At 48.5% G+C, this 19,108-nt stretch overlaps 1 protein-coding gene across 2 annotated transcripts in view; it reads right to left on the bottom strand.

Moving 5' to 3' along the window:
* The window catches only part of plce1 (phospholipase C, epsilon 1), a 74,027-nt gene that overhangs the window by 4,534 nt on the left and 50,385 nt on the right, over positions 1-19,108 (bottom strand). Inside the window, exons 8-28 of one of the 2 annotated variants that reach the window (XM_042703241.1) lie at positions 16,005-16,722; positions 14,950-15,138; positions 14,406-14,523; positions 13,927-14,122; positions 13,402-13,524; positions 12,789-12,925; positions 11,408-11,646; positions 11,164-11,225; positions 10,591-10,756; positions 10,198-10,305; positions 9,833-9,949; positions 9,392-9,550; positions 8,773-8,908; positions 7,857-7,898; positions 5,708-5,829; positions 5,190-5,310; positions 4,574-4,702; positions 3,190-3,600; positions 2,028-2,191; positions 1,528-1,789; positions 1,012-1,193 (exon numbers count right to left, since the gene is read on the bottom strand). In XM_042703241.1, coding sequence (XP_042559175.1) covers positions 1,012-1,193; positions 1,528-1,789; positions 2,028-2,191; positions 3,190-3,600; positions 4,574-4,702; positions 5,190-5,310; positions 5,708-5,829; positions 7,857-7,898; positions 8,773-8,908; positions 9,392-9,550; positions 9,833-9,949; positions 10,198-10,305; positions 10,591-10,756; positions 11,164-11,225; positions 11,408-11,646; positions 12,789-12,925; positions 13,402-13,524; positions 13,927-14,122; positions 14,406-14,523; positions 14,950-15,138; positions 16,005-16,722 — 3,901 coding nt within the window. The remainder of the gene's footprint in view (positions 1-1,011; positions 1,194-1,527; positions 1,790-2,027; positions 2,192-3,189; positions 3,601-4,573; positions 4,703-5,189; positions 5,311-5,707; positions 5,830-7,856; positions 7,899-8,772; positions 8,909-9,391; positions 9,551-9,832; positions 9,950-10,197; positions 10,306-10,590; positions 10,757-11,163; positions 11,226-11,407; positions 11,647-12,788; positions 12,926-13,401; positions 13,525-13,926; positions 14,123-14,405; positions 14,524-14,949; positions 15,139-16,004; positions 16,723-19,108) is intronic. The other variant, XM_042703242.1, reaches the window with a different exon arrangement.

Genomic DNA, 19,108 nt, shown 5'->3' with positions numbered 1-19,108 from the left:
AAAAAGCATGCTTTAGGATCTACACATTAATTCTGCATTCATGATTGTAGCCCATCAGCTCTACGCCCCTCGCTCAAATGCTACGAGAAATGTAAAAAAAAAACAGATTTATTTTAAATCTTTTGATAGCACTTAGCATTCTGCTGCCATTGGCATGTCCTTTTCTGAAACACAGTGCAATTGAAATCTGCCCAAGAATCCATCCCTGTTTCTCACGTGAAAGCAACACACACACCAGTCACACACACACACCAGTCACACACACACCAGTCCCGGCAGTCATCGGATCCCTGCTCTGGCTGTTTGTCCCAGAGTTCCCTTCTGCTTCACTCCACGGCCACGGCCACGACCCGGCCATACCATCGCCACCGTCCTCTTTGTCACTCTGATCCCATCTCTCCCACTCTTCCTCTCTCCAGTCACGTCACGTCTCCCTGTTTTTCCTCCGTCACCCCTCCATCACCCTACTGCTCCATACCAGCTCCATTTTTAGATAAAGACAGGCCTGCCCGGAATGACGGGGACTGTTTAGAAAAAGAAGCTTCCTCTCTCTCGCCCCCCTTTTACAAACAAAAGAAATATCTCCCCTGTTTTCTTAGGCTCACGTCCGATGTCTGACTGCTGGTACTGAACAGACACCATCTGGTCTGTTGTGGGCCAACCGCTGTGCACAGCGTAGGTAAGTGTTTGTGTGACAATAGTACAGTTATGCAGTTAACGTGGGTTTAAAGAGGAGATCGTTATGGGAAATGCTTGCTTTAACTGGCACTTGGCCTGCAAGGTCAGGAATGAGATTTGTCACCTACAAGATAAACTACGAGTGAGTGTGTGATACGCAGCGTGTGGTATGTGACCGTGGGTAACACGGGAATTTAGGCTAATGAGCTACAAGCATGCACACCCACACCCACACCCACACCCACCCCCACTCACACCCACACCCATTCCAACACTTCCTGTGAGCATCTCATTCCATTTTAGACCTCCACGGGGCGCTAGGGAGCCACTCACCACAGCAGCAGGGAGAGCAGGCACGACGCCTCCGCTGGTGGGAGAGGAAACAGCTCCCCCTGTGGTGAGACCGGGAAGTGCTGCAGTGACGGCGCTCTCCTCCACTCTGCGGCTGAAGATGAAGAGGCTGGACACTTCCAGAGGGTCATTGTGCTGATTCCTCAGGGGTAGGTGCCTGTAGCCTGAACACAGTACAAAACAAACGGGGCAATACTATATTACCACCACCTGATCAACAATTACGGTGCTAGTACAACAGTCCCTATACACAACCCTGAGGTTAGAGGTTGAATGTGACAAAAACAGTGAAGAGTACTGGTCATAGTCATAGACTAAAAACAACACCAAATAATATAATTATAATATAATACAATAATATCTCTATAAATACACATATGGATGGATGGATGGATGGATGGGTGGATGGATAGACAGAGGGGACGGCAGAGAGATGACTGCATGAATTTAGATTCCACATCAGACCCCCGCCGATGCTTGGTTGTCGTTGCGACTCACCGGTCTTGAGCGCGCGGAGCGGCAGGATGCGCTGGGCGGTGACCTGGGAGCTGTTGTTCTCCACCACGGCCAGGCGCAGGAAGGCCAGGTCCTCGCAGTGCACGGCCAGCGTGAAGCTCTCGCTCCACATGGGGTTCAGCGGGTTGCGGTGGATGGGCTTGGTGCGGAAGTGGCAGGCGTCGGTGGGCGCGCCTAGCAGATCCAGCTCCACGCACGGGCTGCCTGATGTGTTACCGGGACACACGTTCTGACCCGACACCACCTACAGTACAAATACGGGCGGTTCAGTGGGGGCTGAACGCAGTAGTGTAGGGGGAGGGGGTCACGCTTGTGTGTGTCTGTGTGTTTGTCTGTCTGCATGACTGTGCTGATGGTGTATGATTTGTGTGTGTGTGTGTGTGTGTGTAGAACTATATTGTAACCGTGATGGTGTAGGTGATGTTTGTGTGTGTGTGTGTGTGTGTGTGTGTGTGTGTGTGTGTGTAGAACTGTATTCTAACCGTGATGGTGTAGATGGTGGGCACTATGCCCTCGGTGTCCCTCTCCATGGGGCTGAAGTTCTGGTAGAGGGGGCAGTTACGTTCCCACAGCACGGGGGGCTTCAGCACGTACCCACAGCGCCCGTTGGCCTCAAACAGGGCTGTGTTCAACTGCAGGGGCAGATCTGAGGGAGAGGGATACCGCAGAGATGGTAAGAATATGCCTTCAAGGGGGGCACTGTGGCGCGAGCCAATAAGCCCCCTATTTACGGGCTGCAATGCCCGCGGGAACACAGGTTCGATTCCGGCCTGCTGACGTTTTTCCGATCCTCTCCCCACCTCTTCACTCCACCTCACTTCCTGTCCAAAATACTTCACTGTCCTATCCAAATAAAGGCTAAAAAGCCCATAAATAAACTCGTGAAACTCCTACATGACATTTTGACGTATTTCCACACATGCATCTCTCAAGGCTGGGGGAAGATTCCAAGAAGATGTTTACATTTAAAATGCCAACATGTATCACCCTGTCGGGAGGGAGGACACGGGCACAGGAGAGATGGCATTGGTCAAAGGATGCCTTCAAGATGCCTACATGTAAAAGTCTTTTCTCATACATGTGTCAGGTACCATACTTACGTCTGAAGGAGATGTGTATTGCATGCATTAATTACGGAGATCTGTTATGTCACTGAATACACCTGATCTAAATCAAACACCTATAACTGACACCTAGAGGTAGGGGCATCTGCGTTACAAATGTGTAAGAGTTAGGTGTCAGAGAAACCCACACATAAACTCCACACACACACACACACACACACACACACACACACACACACACACACACACACACACACACACACACACACACACGCGCACACACACGAACTTAAAACACACACTCACACACACTCACTGACTAAGACACACAGCACAACTACCTCCCACAAACAGATGATCCCTTCCTCAGCAACCCTTCCCTCTTTCTCACCCCTTACTCACGCACCCACACACACACACACACACACACACACACACACACACATACAGACGCACCCACACACACACACACACACACGCACCCACACACACAAACAGACACACACACACGCACCCTCACAAAGACACACACACACGCATCCACACACAGACACACACACACACACGCACACACACTCACCGTCGGTCTGGTAGTTGAGTGCCACCAGCTGTATGCCGTGGAGCCAGAAGGGCAGTGGGTTGGGGTTGGCGGAGTCGATGCGCGTGGCGGCGGGGTAGGTGCGGAGCAGCTGGGCGCCCGTGTGCTGCAGCAGCGCCCGCGACTGCCGGCGGTACAGGCGCTTGGCGGCGTTCTCGTTCACCGAGGAGATGTGGTAGCAGCGCGGCGTGCGGATGATGGAGCTCAGGGAGGCCGGGCCGGTGGGGTTGGGGGGGGCTAGGGGGGTCGAAAGGGGGGTGTAGAGGTGGGGGAGAGCGGGGCAGGGGCCAGGAGAGGACTGCTGCTGCTGCTGAGGTGGGTGCTGCTGTTGTTGTTGCTGCTGCTGAGGTGGGTCCTCGCAACCACTGGAGCGAGAGCTGCCCTCTGAGATGCCTGTGAATGCGAGAACGCAAACACACACACACACACACACACACACACACACACACACACACACACACACACACACACACACACACACACACAAATGCAAAATCCATTAGTATTAAATGTGGATGAGAGGTCCACGTTGACACGCTCATACACTCACATTAAGCAGAGAAAAAGAGGATATAATTAACTCACAATGGCTTTCCAAAGCCTGACATATAAATCCCCCATGAGTCAGTGGGGGCAAACATAAGTGTTGTAAACACAGGACAGAGTTCTCAGGCCCATCACACTCTTTCAGCTGCTGTTCCTTTCAGGCCAGTATCACAGAGCCTGCGCTTTTAGTGTCCCTGATCCAGTAAATGCGGAACATTTACATGACATTTTTACAGGCTAGATGAGGCTTGTAAATGATTAGAGGACAGTTTTCCCAGGCTATGCGTGTGTGTGTGTGTGTGTGTGTGTGTGTGTGTGTGTGTGTGTGTGTGTGTGTGTGTGTGTGTGTGTGTGTGTGTGTGTGTGTGTGTGAGTATTCATGAATTTGTGTTCTAGTGTACGCCACCTGTGTTTACATGTGTATGTAAACGAGTGTGTGCATATTCCCAAAAGAGTCACTGTGTGTGTTACTGGAAGTCTGTGTGTGTTTTACTGGAAGTGCTACTGGAAGTTGGTGTGTGAGAAGTTGTGGTGTGTGAGATCCAGAGGATGGTTCACCTCAGAGGGCTGAAGCTACTGTTCCCTAAGGGCAGGGGTAGGGGCTTTCACAAAGGCTTTTAGTGTGTGTGTGTGTGTGTGTGTTCCTGGAAATCTTTGACCGTTTCAAAATATTAATGACCTCAGATGTCTTTCTTCTCTTTCTGTGTCTGTGTGTGTGTGTGTGTGTGTGTGTGTGTGTGTGTGTGTGTGTGTGTGTGTGTGTGTGTGTGTGTGTGAGAAAGAAGGGAAGGGTTGTGCGTGTGTGTTCTGGAGCTCCTACCTTTCCCAGAAGGCCGTGGGGCAGACACGGGTTCCCCTGGGCTTCCTCTGGCCTGGCTCCCAAATATGGACTTCCTGCTCTTCCTCTCCTTCCCCCTACTGGAGCCCACAGGAGACAGGGACGAGAGGCCTGTTTCACACACACACACACACACACACACACACACACACACACACACACACACACACACACACACACACACACACACACACACACACACACACACACACACACACACACACACACACACAAACAGACACACACACATACAGGACAGTTAAGTAAAGGTTACACAATCCTCCCTGTTTGTGCTGCTTTCTATCCTGTTTGCTTAGCTTGCTGCCTGTAAGGCTGTGAGGTCTGGATTTCCCAGACCACCTACAGCTCTCCTCAGTTCTCACTCCAACACCAACCCTAACCCTCACCTCATAAACTTAACTCTTGACACACACACACATCCATCATGAGCCCACACTGGAACCTGAGTCTTCTTAGAGAGCACACACACTCACACACACACACACACACACACACACACACACACACACAATATGACTTTGAAGTTGGCTTCAGCCAATGAATTACAGATTTCTTTCTCTCTCTCCCACACACACACCTGGGAATTTGATGGCCTGGCAGTAGATGATGAGGTCTGAGAGTTCCTGGGCGATCTGTCGGCTCTCCTTCTTATTCTGCGGCAGATAGAACTCTTCCCCCAGCTCTAGATCGTACACCTGCTGTACACACACACACACACACACACACACACACACACACACACACACACAAACTCAGATTTACCCTACAGCCTTCATGCACAAGTCGAAATCTTCACATTACATTCACATTACTTTACATGTGCAACCAAACATATCCATAATCTTTAACAGCCAAAAGATTTGCAGTACTTACACACATTTAAACCATATTTAAACTTGATGATCAAACATCTGCTGTACACACACACTCTAACACTAAAACTTGATGCAACCTCTCTTCATACCGTACATGCAGCATATTCCAAAACATGTCCACCACTTCTGCCTTTCCACACACACCCCATCCGTTCTCTCCCCCAAACCCTCCCCTCGTCACAGAGCCCTGGTGTGCCGGCTGCATGTGAGTGCTACCCACCTTCCCCTTGCCGTGTCTGCTGTCTGCTTTCTTTCCCCTCTTCTCCCGCGCCTCTTCGGCCGACTCACACGGCTGCCTCTCCCCCGCCGGCCTGCCCTCCGGCTTATCTTCCAGGATGTTGTCTGGAAGAGGAGAGAAAAAGAAAGTTTTTTTTTTCTTTTCTTTTTTTTCGTTTTTGAAACCTCATGCATTCATCTGTCTCAAAGTCATTCATGTACAGGAAGTCTCTGAGGACAGCTCCTGAAGCTTGGGCCCAGTGTGTGACACAGCATGGAGTCTGAAGCCTGTGGCACGGCCAAGAGTCTGCTGTTTGTTGTGACACTGGCAGAACTCGGGCAGACCAACACCGGGAATGCCATGCCCTCGGACACTGACCAGGGCACGACAGGACTTACCGAATTTAAACGGAAGGTTTCAAATTAGAAACGATTAGAAATCTATCAAATCAATTCACAGCGCAAGCGTTTGTCTTTAGTGATTTCACGGCACAGGGGCACTGCACAATACTGGACACACCACTGCATGGCACTAGCTCTCCACAATGAGGCATTCCTCAGTCCACCAAAGCCCTGAAGTGTCACAGAGATGTCATTTCTCAGGGCTGTTTCACAAGCTGGCTATGGAGTGAGTATGCTCTGGAGAGAGAGAGAGAAAGAAAGAAAAAAAGGAAAAGAAAGAAAGAAGAAAATGGTGAGAGAGAAAGACAGAGAGGCAGATAGATAGATAGATAGATAGATAGATAGATAGATAGAGAGAGAGAGAGAGAGCGAGAGAGAGGGAGGGAGAGAGACAGATAGATAGATAGATAGAGAGAGAGACAAATAGAGAGAGAGCGAGAGAGAGAGAGAGAGAGATAGATAGACAGAGAGAGAGCGAGACAGAGAGAGAGACAGAGAGAGTCTGAGGAGAGGCCTGGGCGTGTTGTCTGAGTTAGCATCTCCCCGCCGTACTTCACCCCGAGTGCAGAGACTAAACTCAGACCGGGAGCGGATCTGTTCAGCACAGCCTCTAATGGCTTCCTGTGGCCTGAGCCTATGATGTGCACTGAAGTAAATAAACAGATGAACGAGCAGTTCTCTCTCACACACAGGAAAAGGGTGTGTGTGTGTGTGTGTGTGTGTGTGTGTGTGTGTGTGTGTGTGTGGTTCAAATTGGGAGCAGAGCAGAGGGCCTGAGAAACCAGATGGATGCTGTGTGTGTGTGTGTGTGTGTGCGTGTGTGTTTGTGTACTTTCCCTTCCACGCCCCCTTTTCTCCCTACATCTCTCATATCCATATACACACACAATGTCCTGATAAATGATCTCATTGTTCTTCTTATTCTGTTCTTTTTTTTGCATCTTCCTCTATCCATTTCTACCTTTTCGGCGACTTCTCTGCCACTTTCTTTCTCCTACACTCTGTCTCTCTTGCTCTCACACACACACACACACACACACACACACACACACTTAATAGGTTTCTTCCCACTCAGCTCAGCAAGCTCCAGAGGCAAGGTCACAACCCTTCACCAAACACACAGTTGATGGTGGCTGACTATTTACATTTCTCTGTCCAGTGTGTGTACACATGCAACAAACCACAATGCCCGCAGGCTATGGATGTACACTCTCTCTCTCTCTTCTCTCTCTTTCTCCTTCTCCCTCTCTTCTTCTATTTCTTACAAACAGACACATACACATTCACCAACTCAACAATCTCACACAGATACATAATCCAAGTCCAGCGAACAACACTGAGGTTTCACACACACATAGCAAGGACTCCACACACACAGCACACAGCAGATGGCCATATCCATTTCAGTTCACTAGTGTCGGAGTGTGTTGTGCACTCACAACTGCCAGATCTATTCAAATGACCGTTTACAAAAACGCTTTCTGAAGTGGATCTGACCATACAATAGACATGACACACAAGCCAAACTGCAGATCCCTACTGAGACAAACTACAGTCACTGATCCACATGACACACACACACACTGATCCAAATACAGAGACACTTGTTCTACGAGACGTTGGTCCACACACACACACACACACACACACACACACACACACACACACACACAAACATAGACTGGTCTAAATACAGAGACTCGGTGGCCAACACAGGGCCACAGACTAATGTTCACACACAGCAGTTTTACCTTCCCGGCCACAAAAAGCTGAAGAGGCTGTGCGCACATCAGCTACGGAGAGAGAGAAGGGGGGGGGGGGGGGGGGTAGGGGAAGTAGAAAAGGAGAGATGGAGTGTCAAAGAGTGAAAGAGGAAGAGAGAGTAATGGAGGGAGGGATAGTTACAGAGACAGACAGGGAAAGACAGATAGAAAGTGTGGAGAAAAGGACAGAAAGTCAAAAAAAGGACAGGCAAAATATGGTTTCTCTCATTATGGGAGGAGAAAACTGAACTATGCTGTGCAGACAGCTGTAGAGCGCTGTAGGGGGAGCTATGTGCTGATGAAGGAGGTGTGGATGCGGTGTGCAGGGGCTTATTCCGCCCTCACCCTGGACTCAATCCTACCCCCCCCTCTTCTCTCCAATCCTGTGGAGTTAAGCTGTGATGGTGCTATAATACCCACCCAAAAATCAGTGATACAAAACAGGCACTGAGTGAAAAAAATGTCCTTTCCTTCCCTAATCTGCCGTGACACAGCAAACCAGACCTTTTCACACCGCTCTGGGTGTCTGCTTTTTATCACTTTTCAACACCCTTCAGCACCTCCAGCCAGCCGTGGACAACCAGATGAGCCCGTGAGCCAGGCTACAGATGAGCCTGTGAGCCAGGCTACAGCTGAGGCCAAGATCAAGGGCAAACCCCCCCCCCCCCCTCCCCCTCGGTGCCATGACTACAGAGAGAGAAGACTGAGATCTGGACCTGAACTGAAGATATTGTTCTCTAGAAGTACCTAAGGCAATTCTAATGGATGATAACCTTCTGTGGGACTGTTTTTGTGGGAAATGAGTGGGGAGTTATTCAGTCTGGAAGGAGAGAGGGCAGACCCTCTGAGGGAGATCATGAGGAGGTGATGATTCAGTGCGAGGAGGAGGAGGAGTTTTTCTTACCGTCGGACAGGGACTCGTAGTCGTAGTCATACTCGTCTTCCTCCTCCTCCTCTTCCTCGGGGGTGTTACCCAGGGGGCCGCTGCTGCTGGGGGGGCCGTTATTGGCCTGGGCCTGCATGTGAGCCAACTGATGGGCCTGGGACACACACACACACACACACACAAACACACACCAGTGGTCAGAGTATGATTATACACACACCTAAACACATTAGCCCAAACACATACATGCCTACACACACACAAACCGGTGCATACTCTCACAAAACACATACACAAACCATCAAATTCATTCTGATACTAATCCACGCGAACACAAATACAAATGTGAAGACACATACTAAGATACTTTTATTGATACCTTTCAAGCTACAAATCGACTCCACTCTAACTTGTTACCAAATTATGAAACAAACAGAGTCATAATCAGAACAGCGTCCTTGCTTGCTGTGGGCTGAGCGGTCCTCACAAATCGACTTCACTCTAACTTGAGTCATAATGACTCGAAACAAACCCCACACGTAAAACTTTCCTCCATCAATTACACCAGGAATCATCAACTGGTTCCATAGAGAACTAGAACAGCCTCCTGGCTTGCTGTGGGCTGAGCGGTCCTCACCTTCTGTTTGAGGATGTCCACGGGGGCCTGGTGGGCCTTGAGCTTCTTGTTCTTCAGCAGGATCTTCCCCTTCAGCTGCAGCGGGGAGGGCAGCAGCGGCTCGTCGGAGAAGTCGCTCTCAAACAGGAACCGCGTCACCAGCCTCTCCCCAAACACCGTCTGCGGCGGAGGGGAAAGAACAGAGAAAGAGAAGGGAGAGGGGTCACATACTCAACCTGTGTCCAAAACGGCATACTGCAGTACACACTATTTAGTAGACACTCGATGCTGGTTCACAGAATGTGGAAAAAATTGCTCACCAGCTGTAAGTAACCTGCTTAAATGTAAATGATGCTGCATGATAAATTCTGCATTTATATCTTTGGTTCACTTCAACCCCACATTCAGGTGTTCAACTAGCAACTAAAGAGGGACGTGCAGAAATAAGATCACAAGTGTTACCTTGAAGATTTCGGCCATTTTGCGCTGTTGAGGTAAGGAACAGTGATTCTCGATCGACAAGACCACCGGCATCTCAGAGTTGACAAACGCTGTCCGGTTTATCGCCTCCACCACATCCTGCACCCAGCAACATCAGCATCATCAGCATCGTCAGCATCATCAGCATCACACACACAGACCTCTCCATCTCACCTCCACCCTAATCGCCAATCTATTCATCATCATCATCGCTATCATTTAAAAAAATATTATCATCCCTAATGAGAAAACATTGATTATGATTATGATGGAGATTATGTGTGGTTATACAGTGTGCTCAATTTCATTCTCCTAAAGCGTCCCAGCTTGGAGAGAGGTGTTCCCACCTTGAAGGGGATTTTCGTGGTGAGGGTGTGGCCATGGTAGATGACTGGCAGCCCGTCATCTCCGTCCCAGCAGTCCAACTCCACACTTCGACATCCCTGCAGCAACACCTGCAACAACGTTCCCACAACATCCCAGCAACGTTACAACACCTTTACCAATCACATTATGTTACAATGTTACACCACGCATTCATTTGACTAAAAAAACGATTACACAACTACACACAATAACCAAAACAGAAGTTCAGCTAATCTCCAGAAGTGAATCTTTCAGGGTTCTACTTGAGTACCTTTCCGTTATTTGGTCCTTTGGAGTGGAACCTCTGAAAGGTTCTCCCCCCTACCCCCCACCCCACCCTGTGTATGGTTCTTCCTGGGGATCCCCTGGCCCACCTGAGAGTAGAGCTCCACAGAGGACTCCCCCTTCAGCTGGTGCCCGGTGAGGTAGGTGTTGTGGGAGGACTCGATGTAGTAGAAGGAGAGGGGGTACTGCAACTCCTCTGGGTTCACCTCCGACTCCTCCAGCTTAGACGCAAAGTTGTCCTTGTCCATGAGGAACCTAAGTGAGAGGTTAAGGTAAAGGTCCAGTAATTAGTAATTAGCTGAAGCTTTTATCCCAGGAAACTTACAAGGGCATCCTCCAGCGGCTGGGAATCAAACACGGATCAACCGTTTACACTGTACCACCAACACCCTAAGGATGATTAGCCTGATAATAGCTCAGAGGATCCAAAATGAGGAGTGACAACGATTTGTGACATAAGATGAGGGAAAGCAGTATGTGGGATCTGACTACTAACTAACTTACTACAGGGTACTGGGGACATAAAGGGCATTTATATATTTATATAGTTTTAAGGTACCGGTACAGTTCTGTTGTTAAAGAAAAATGCTTCTAGACCCACCCATTTTAGTATGGTATTTAAAAAATAATTGAGAATCTTTTTGGCGGTTCTGGGAACTTACCTGGCAAAGCCCTCAAAAGACATCCAGCCCATCTGGTGCATGTTAGCTGAAGGTTCAAATTTCTGCAATGAGAAATATTTTTTTCTGAGAAATATATATATATTTGAACATTCCTTTCACTTCTTTTGATAAGCAAGGCCATTTCTTCCAGAAAAGCACTATTACACTCAGCCTTGCTATCAAATCTATGAATCCGAAAAAGGAAGTGGAAAAAGGAAGGTAGGAAAATGTAGTAATTGCCAACCTGAATGAGGCCCAGCAGCTGGCCGTAAGTGAGGTGTTCTCCCTGGCAATTGACCAGGAAGTCGCTGAGCTGCGTGAAGGATAGGCCGAGCACGCCGAGCGAGGCGTTCTCCACGCCTGTGCCGTTGCTCATAATGCTGGCTGCTGCTATGGCGTCCGAGATCTGCTTCTGGTTGTCGGGCAACGGTTGCCTGGAGCGGATGAACAGGCCCATGTCGGAGCCGTTGCGAGTCAGCAGGTCTACGTATAAAGAGAAGGGACATCTGTGATCAATCATGACTTAGAGTAAAGAACAATCAGCTAATAAACCTCAGTCATTATAAAACAGATTAATTAACCCTTTACTGACCAAATGACTACCTTTACTACAATTCACCACCTATAGCCAAACACAAAACAATGGAGTACATAGGTCACTCCCTAAGAACTTTAAGGGCTTGGTAGGTAGAATATTGAGTCTTAAGCATTATTCTAGTAAATATCAAATCCATATCCATTAAACGTCATTTGCATTCCTGTAAGCCATCATCATCTGCCTTTTCCTTATGCTTCTGCTTATGAGAAGTGGCAGGGTGGTGTTTGGGACCGAAGTCTCATTACTGTGCTACGTTCCAAACCTCTAGCTGGCACCGTGTCATCAAAGTGAGACATGTCTTCATTTATATGTTCGGAATCGCGTCAAGCTGTGTGAACGTAACTTCAATAGCGTTGCTAAAAAGCGCTTTGCCAGACATCACATCTTATCAGATCATCATGCCAGAGGAGAGACCGTTGTGTTCCTGGATCAAACTGCTCTGTCCCAAAGGCTATAAAATGCAACAGTGTAAAAATGCAGTGGGAACCGAAGATCCTAGAGCAACGCGCTCTTGCAGTCTTTGGTGGAAACTGTGTGGAGCCTGCACAGTATTTATATGCAAATGTAATCATTCAACAGATGCAAGGGCAGTGTAGTTAGAGCCTTTACTCATCAGTATTCAAGACCATGTCTACTGTTAGTGAAGCTTTATATAAAACTCAAGTGAACTGAATTGAATGGAATTGAATTGAACACACCAGCTTCTTTGAAGGCACTCTGAAGGACCCTGACCTGCCAGTTGAGTTGGTGCGCAAGAACACTCTAAAACCCACGTGCTATACAGCTAGACCCAACAACATTCCACTTCAGCTCCACTTGATGGTACATAACATTCCACTTCAGCTCCACTTGATGGTACATAACATTCCACTTCAGCTCCACTTGATGGTACCTATATCATCTCACTACAGCACCATTTGACTGTACCTACATCATTTCACTATAGCTGGTACCTATACACTTCCTGCACTACTCTGCACTATAGGCAAAGGTCATGCTGCTGTATCTACATCACAGTGCAATGTACCTAAGTCTGGCTGCAGTCCTGCGACCTTGTCCTCAGCCTTGAGGTTTGGGTAGAGGCGGGGCGAGTTGGGGTCAGAGCGGGTGCATGGGACGGCGTACGTGTCGAACAGCTCCTTCAGGTCCTTACGGCTACGGATACTGGACACCAAGCACAGACGACAGTCAGACAATACAAGGGATCAAGGGCACAGCAAAACCACAGAGAGAGAGAGAAAGAGAGAGAGAGAGAAACACAAATACAATCTATATACAGTATATGCAATCAAGGTCACATCAAAACCACAGAGAGAGGGAGAGAGAGAGAGAGAAAAGAGAGAGAGATGGAATGGAAAAGCAAAGAGAACAAATACAATCTATAACTATGCAATCTATACATCTACATGCCCTATATGATCCATTTCGAACAGTTGTTTGTTATAATCCTGCTGCTAAAAGGCCATAACAAGGGTGAAATGCCACAGTTCAGACCGACCCAACCCCCTTTGAGAGTGTGCTTTTTAAAATGGATCCATTTGTAATTAGAGGCCTGTGTGAGAGGACAGTCTGTAACTATCTCTCATATTTCTAGCATTTAGTATTTATAGAATGTATTTATAGTGCACTCTCATATTCACCTGAAGGACTTGAAGAGCTCCACGAACTCCACAAAGCTCATGGTGCTGTCCGAGCTCATGATGTTCTGGAAGCCCTTGAAGCAGCCTTTCCCCCGGCCATGCCAGGACCTACTGCTCCACGCACTGAAGGAGGGAGACCAGAGACACAGAGTCCAAACAGCTCACACTTCAGTTCAAGTTTATATCAAGTCATACAACATGTCCATTAGCATGTACTTAGTACTTATTTAAGTATAATATTATTATATAATTAATACTTATTATAATATTATATATATATATATATATATTATATATATAAATACTATTCTGATTCTGATATGTATATTTTACTAATAATAATAACTGTGTAGTTATACAATGCATTTATTGGTTATATTTATTCTTTATTTTATGCTAGCACATTGAAAGGTGCACTTGGAGATTGGGTTCGGAGTAAGGAGCACTGGCATTTGTGTGACCAGTGGCCAATGACCAGTAGCGGAGCAGAGAGGGTGGAGACATGTTGGGGAGGGCGGGGCTCACCTCTGCTGACCCTTGGCGTTGCAAGACGGGATGGGAGAAGAATTTGGACGGGTGGACTGGGAGGAGCTCATGCTGGCGGAGGAGGTAGAGGAGGAGGAGGAGCACGACGACGAAGTAGAGAGGGAGGGGCCAGGGGACTGGGATTTATTAGCAGACAGGGAGAAGGGTCCAGGAAGGCCAAAGGTGGCGCTGTCTTCTACGAATACACACAGACACACACACACACACACACACACACAGTGAGACAGACACACACAGACATATACATAACAGAGTCAACCTTGAGCTATAGTTTTAGAAATTATACACACCCATGATATCATTGCCATGATATTGCTGAACACATGTCAAATTGTCACAAAAACAAAACAAATACTAAAACAGACATTCTAGAGATCGGAGACAAGGTGACGATTGCAGTGATATTCCCTGCAGTGTTTTGAGCCCTCGTTATCACGGAGGTGTTGTAGATGTTTCACCTGTTTCCTGCGGGTCCTGCCCATCGCATGGGTCCGACTCTCTCCTGCCCACAGACTCCTTACAGCTGCGGGTCTTCCTGGTGATCATCTCATCATCCGTGCCCTCACCACTGTCTCCCTGGAGACCACAACAAACACAGGCGCTCAGGACTGCGGGTGCGATTATGTGTCATGTCTCAGCACTGTGTGTATGAGAGGTGATTTTGCGAGTGTGTGTGTGTGTGTGTGTGTGTGTGTGTATGTTTGTGTGTGTTTGTGTGTGTGTCCCTCCCTGAAGATGACAACAAACAGAGGCACTTGGCACTGAATGATCCCACATGGGTGTGCATGTTGATTCTTGTGTGTGTGTGTGTGTGTTTGTGTGTGTGTGTGTGTGTGTGTGTGTGTGCAAGAGATAACCTGTGAATGCTTTTATGGTGAAAGTGTATGGACATGAGTATGAATTGTGTGTGCCTGTAACCGCCCGAGTGTTACATGTGTGTATCTGTCTGTGTGTGTGTGTGTGTGTGTGTGTGTGTGTGTCTGTGTGTGTGTGTATCCTCACCCTCACTAGCGGTTTCTTCTTCTTCTTGTTGGCAGCAGTGATGCCCAGTGGGCTGCCCCTCTGAGACCCCCCCTTCTCCCCGCCCCTTCCAAGTGTGCCACTCCCACTGCCGGCCCCCACATTCCACCGCCGCCCCCCAAAAAGCTCAATGGCATGGGCCAACGTGGGGCCCTCACACCGACCATCCTCCTGCGGGTGCAAACACACACACACACACACACACACACACACACACACACACACACACACAAACCAGAGGTCAGAGTGTGATTATACACACACCTAAACACATTAGCCCAAACACATATACACTCAAATCCATTGGGTTTTGTCACAAGGAAAAAAAAAAAACACATATGCACAGAGGTAAAGATAGACACACACACATAACCAAAAAGACACATACACAAACACACACACACACACACACACACACACAGTGTGACACATACACTCATTACATAACCATTATTTATCGTCGGATGTCCTGCGGGCTGTATTGCATAAGCAGCTGTGTGTACTATTTGAGGTACCAACAACAACTATCTATCAAGTACGTGTCCCTGTTGAAATAGTATCACACTGGAGCTGGCAGTGTTCACGTGCTTTAGGAGAGCCCGGTAGCTAGGACTGTTGTGATGAAGGAACTTCCCCAACGGTGATCTAGGGTTGCTCAACATGCACTGAAGTATAAAATAAGAAGGGCCTAGCCCCATGAAAAGAAGAAGAAACGTGAGCGTAGTGGTTGTGGCGGTTGAGGTTGTCTTGCAATGGTATTGCAATATTGCCGTTATCATGACAGCCCTACTAGTAGCCCCGATCTGACATAGCCTGAGAGATTTTAACTCCAGGTTTGGACAGTTATCGTCCACCACAGTATTTTCCAATGTGTGACAGGACCTTTGATACAAGTATGTTCCACTTGAGTTTAAAAGTGAACAAAGAAACACAGCACCTCAACAACTTTTCAAATATTTCTACTGATTAAGCAGCTCCTGGTTTGATCCATGTCTCATACATGCAGAACGTTCTGGAAGGGCGTAGCAGCGCTTTACCTGATAGAGGCTGATGTACTGCCTCCTGAGCCACTGTAGCCTCTGGTCAGGGAAGCGTCGCATTTTCCTGGTGGCGGCGGCCAGCGCCTGCAGCCCCTCGTACAGCATGCGTGCCGTGTGCCCCGGTGCCACGAAGTGCAGCAGCCTGTTGTCGGTGGTGCCGTGGCCGTGGAGCAGCGTGACGGCGTGTTCGCCGGCGCTCAGGCCGCACAGCTTGTTCTGCAGGCACACAGCGGCCACGTCGGCGCCCGGGTGGCCCCGGAACACCGCCTTCACCGAGGCCAGGTCCAGCATGCCCTCCGTCAGCCCCAACCCCAGCACGCCCCCACTGCTGCTCCCGCCGCCACCACCGCTGGTCCCCGGAGCCTGGAGGGGCTCGGAGGCCTTGGCTCCAGGGAAGGGGCCGCCGCTGTGTGGCCTGGCCCAGACGAGGGTGCCGTTGTCGGGCAGGAGGCGCAGGGAGCAGCGGGCGCTCAGGCGGCTGTCCTGCTCGTAGTGGATGACTGTGGCGCCGCGCAGCAGGAACTGGTGGACCTCGGCGCGGACGGAGAGGACGTACCAGGGGATGAGCTCAGTGTCGTGGCCGAACGGGCCGTGGAGGTCCTCGGAGCAGACCTGCGGGTCAGCCTCATCCTCTTCCTCGCCTTTCTCGCCGACACACTCCTCGACCTGGTCCTGACCTTCGACCTCAGCATCTGAGAGGTCACCGATGGAGAAACTGCTTGGTGGATAGGTTAATACATGGAGACAGAGAGACAGAGAGAGATAGAGAGAGAGAGGGAGAGAGGATTAGAGAAATGGAAAAAGAGAGAAAAGAAAGAAGGACTTCAAGCAGCTGCAATACATGCTTGATACTCATAGCATCACACCCATTCGCATATCACGCGTATGTCACTTTAGACATAAAAGACACACACACACACACACACACACACACACACACACACACACACACACACACACACACACACACACACACACACACACACACACACACACACAAAAGACATAGCCAGGGCCTAACATGCGCCTCAGCGCCTGTATAATGCAGCACCAGCCTTGTGAGTGCAAATAAGCAGAAATGATCCTGCCCACAAATACACTCATACCCTACCCAGCACAGATCAGTCAGGCAAGTCTTCCTTCCACTGCTAAGACACTTGCACATTAGAATCAAGCACCCCAAAATATGTAGTGTTGGTGGATGCTTCCCACAATGCATTGTGCCGCTGTCGGGATAATTTGGGGACAAAAAGCATCATGCCGATATCACTGCACAGCTTTGGACCATCGTATGTATGGAGGGTATGAAGCAGACAGCTCAAACACAGCATACAGTGTGGAGCACACACTCACTTACACAACACGCTCTGAATGAGAGTTCTTCCTGGATGGAGTGAGAGGAAGTGGAGGAGAGAGAGAGAGAGAAGGATGGGGAGAGAGAGAAGGATGGGGGAGAGAGAGAGGAGGAGAGAAGGATAGGAGGAGAGATATGGAGAAGGATAGGGGAGAGAGTGAGACAGAGAGAGAGAAGAGGGATGAAGGGAGAGCAAGAGAGAGGGAATGATAAAGAGAGAGAGAGATAGAGGGGGGGGGTAAAGGTGAGTCAGAGACAGTGATGGTTGCTGCATAAGATCTTAACTTGCACAACAGGCGTCTCTGAGAGGCGCTGAGACTGTCCGGAATATCCGGCAGCTATTAACATTAAATATGAGTGTGACAGTACAGTGTGTGTGTCTGTGTGTGTGTGTGTGTCTGTGTGTGTGTGAGAGAGAAAGTGTGTGAGTGTCAGAAAAAGAGAGTTCCATTATGTGTCCCTCCCCCAATGCATTGTGTGTGTGTGTGTGTGTATGTGTGTGATGGATATAAAGTGTGTTCTTCCTCTATGTTTCAATGTACATGTGTGTCTCCCTATGACTGTGTGCGTGTGTGTGTGTGTGTGAGCTGGTCTTCTGTCCTCCCTGACGACAAACAGAGCTAAGGCCCCCATTTGTGTTTCCCTTTCAGGAAAGACAAAAGTGCTCGTGTGGTTCTCTTCCGGAGGTCTTCTGGGTGTGCGCTCCCATTTTATCACAATTTACTGCCTGGCAACAGGGCTTGTTTTATTTAGTACCTGGCATTGCACATGGAAAACTCATTTTGTTCCTTACTCAAAAAAAAAAAAAAAAATGAAAGAAAAGAGAAAAGAAGAAAATAAAACAAGAGGGGGAAAGTGGGAGGTCTTCTCAGGACAAGAACATCTGCCTAGATAGCAAAGAAAAACAAAACATTTTTGTCCACCGACGCTTTGTGAGTGAAACACTATGCTGGCCTTCTGTCTCACCGGTCCGATTAGTAGACCCCCGCTCTCTGCTCGCATTGAAGCGAATCGCTCATAATGTTCTCTCGGGTTTCCACCCAATCAATTGGATCAAACAGTCTGTCTGAAACTTTAGTCTGAAACTTTGACTTTGAAAGATGACTGCATGTACAGACAGGAGACGTACGGTACAAACTCCATGAGGAAATCGAATTGGATGGACTACAAAAGAAGCTACCTTGTGAACCATTTTCTCTTATTCCAGAAAGAGGGATATCAACCTCAGTGATTCAAAAGGCCTCTCACAATGGAATTGGTATTAGACCTCATACAGCCACTCACTCACACTAAGATACACCACAGTGAGGAAGGCTGACCTAACTTACCCCAACGGCCCTTATTCGGCTATGGACTGAAAAGACCCCATTTTCTCCCTGCCCAATTAGAGCTCCTTCCAACAGCATGTCCGAGAGACTCGTCTGATCATAAACACGTTTTAGATCTTAATACCCACAACAGCCAATTACAGCAGTGGGGACTAGCTCAGAACCATCACACACTCCTTTCAAAAAGAAAACCAACTCCGGGCTACTGTGAGGCAAGCAAACATCATGACTCATTTCTGGCTGAATTACTTCTGTACGCAGAACCAAAGAGGTCTACTGCACTGACCACTGGGGAGCTTAAGCGTTCATGGATTCAACTCTGGACATACTGGAAAAAAGGCTAGTACTATTAGCCTACTACTATTTCTCCACAAATAAAATGCTGTTTAGGATGTAGTTAAAAATAGCGATTTGAGAAA

The sequence above is a fragment of the Clupea harengus genome, chromosome 23 (genome assembly GCF_900700415.2).
Source record: "Clupea harengus chromosome 23, Ch_v2.0.2, whole genome shotgun sequence".
NCBI lineage: Eukaryota > Metazoa > Chordata > Actinopteri > Clupeiformes > Clupeidae > Clupea > Clupea harengus.
Note: the sequence above shows the minus strand (reverse complement) of the source record. Positions and strands in the feature narration are given on the sequence as shown.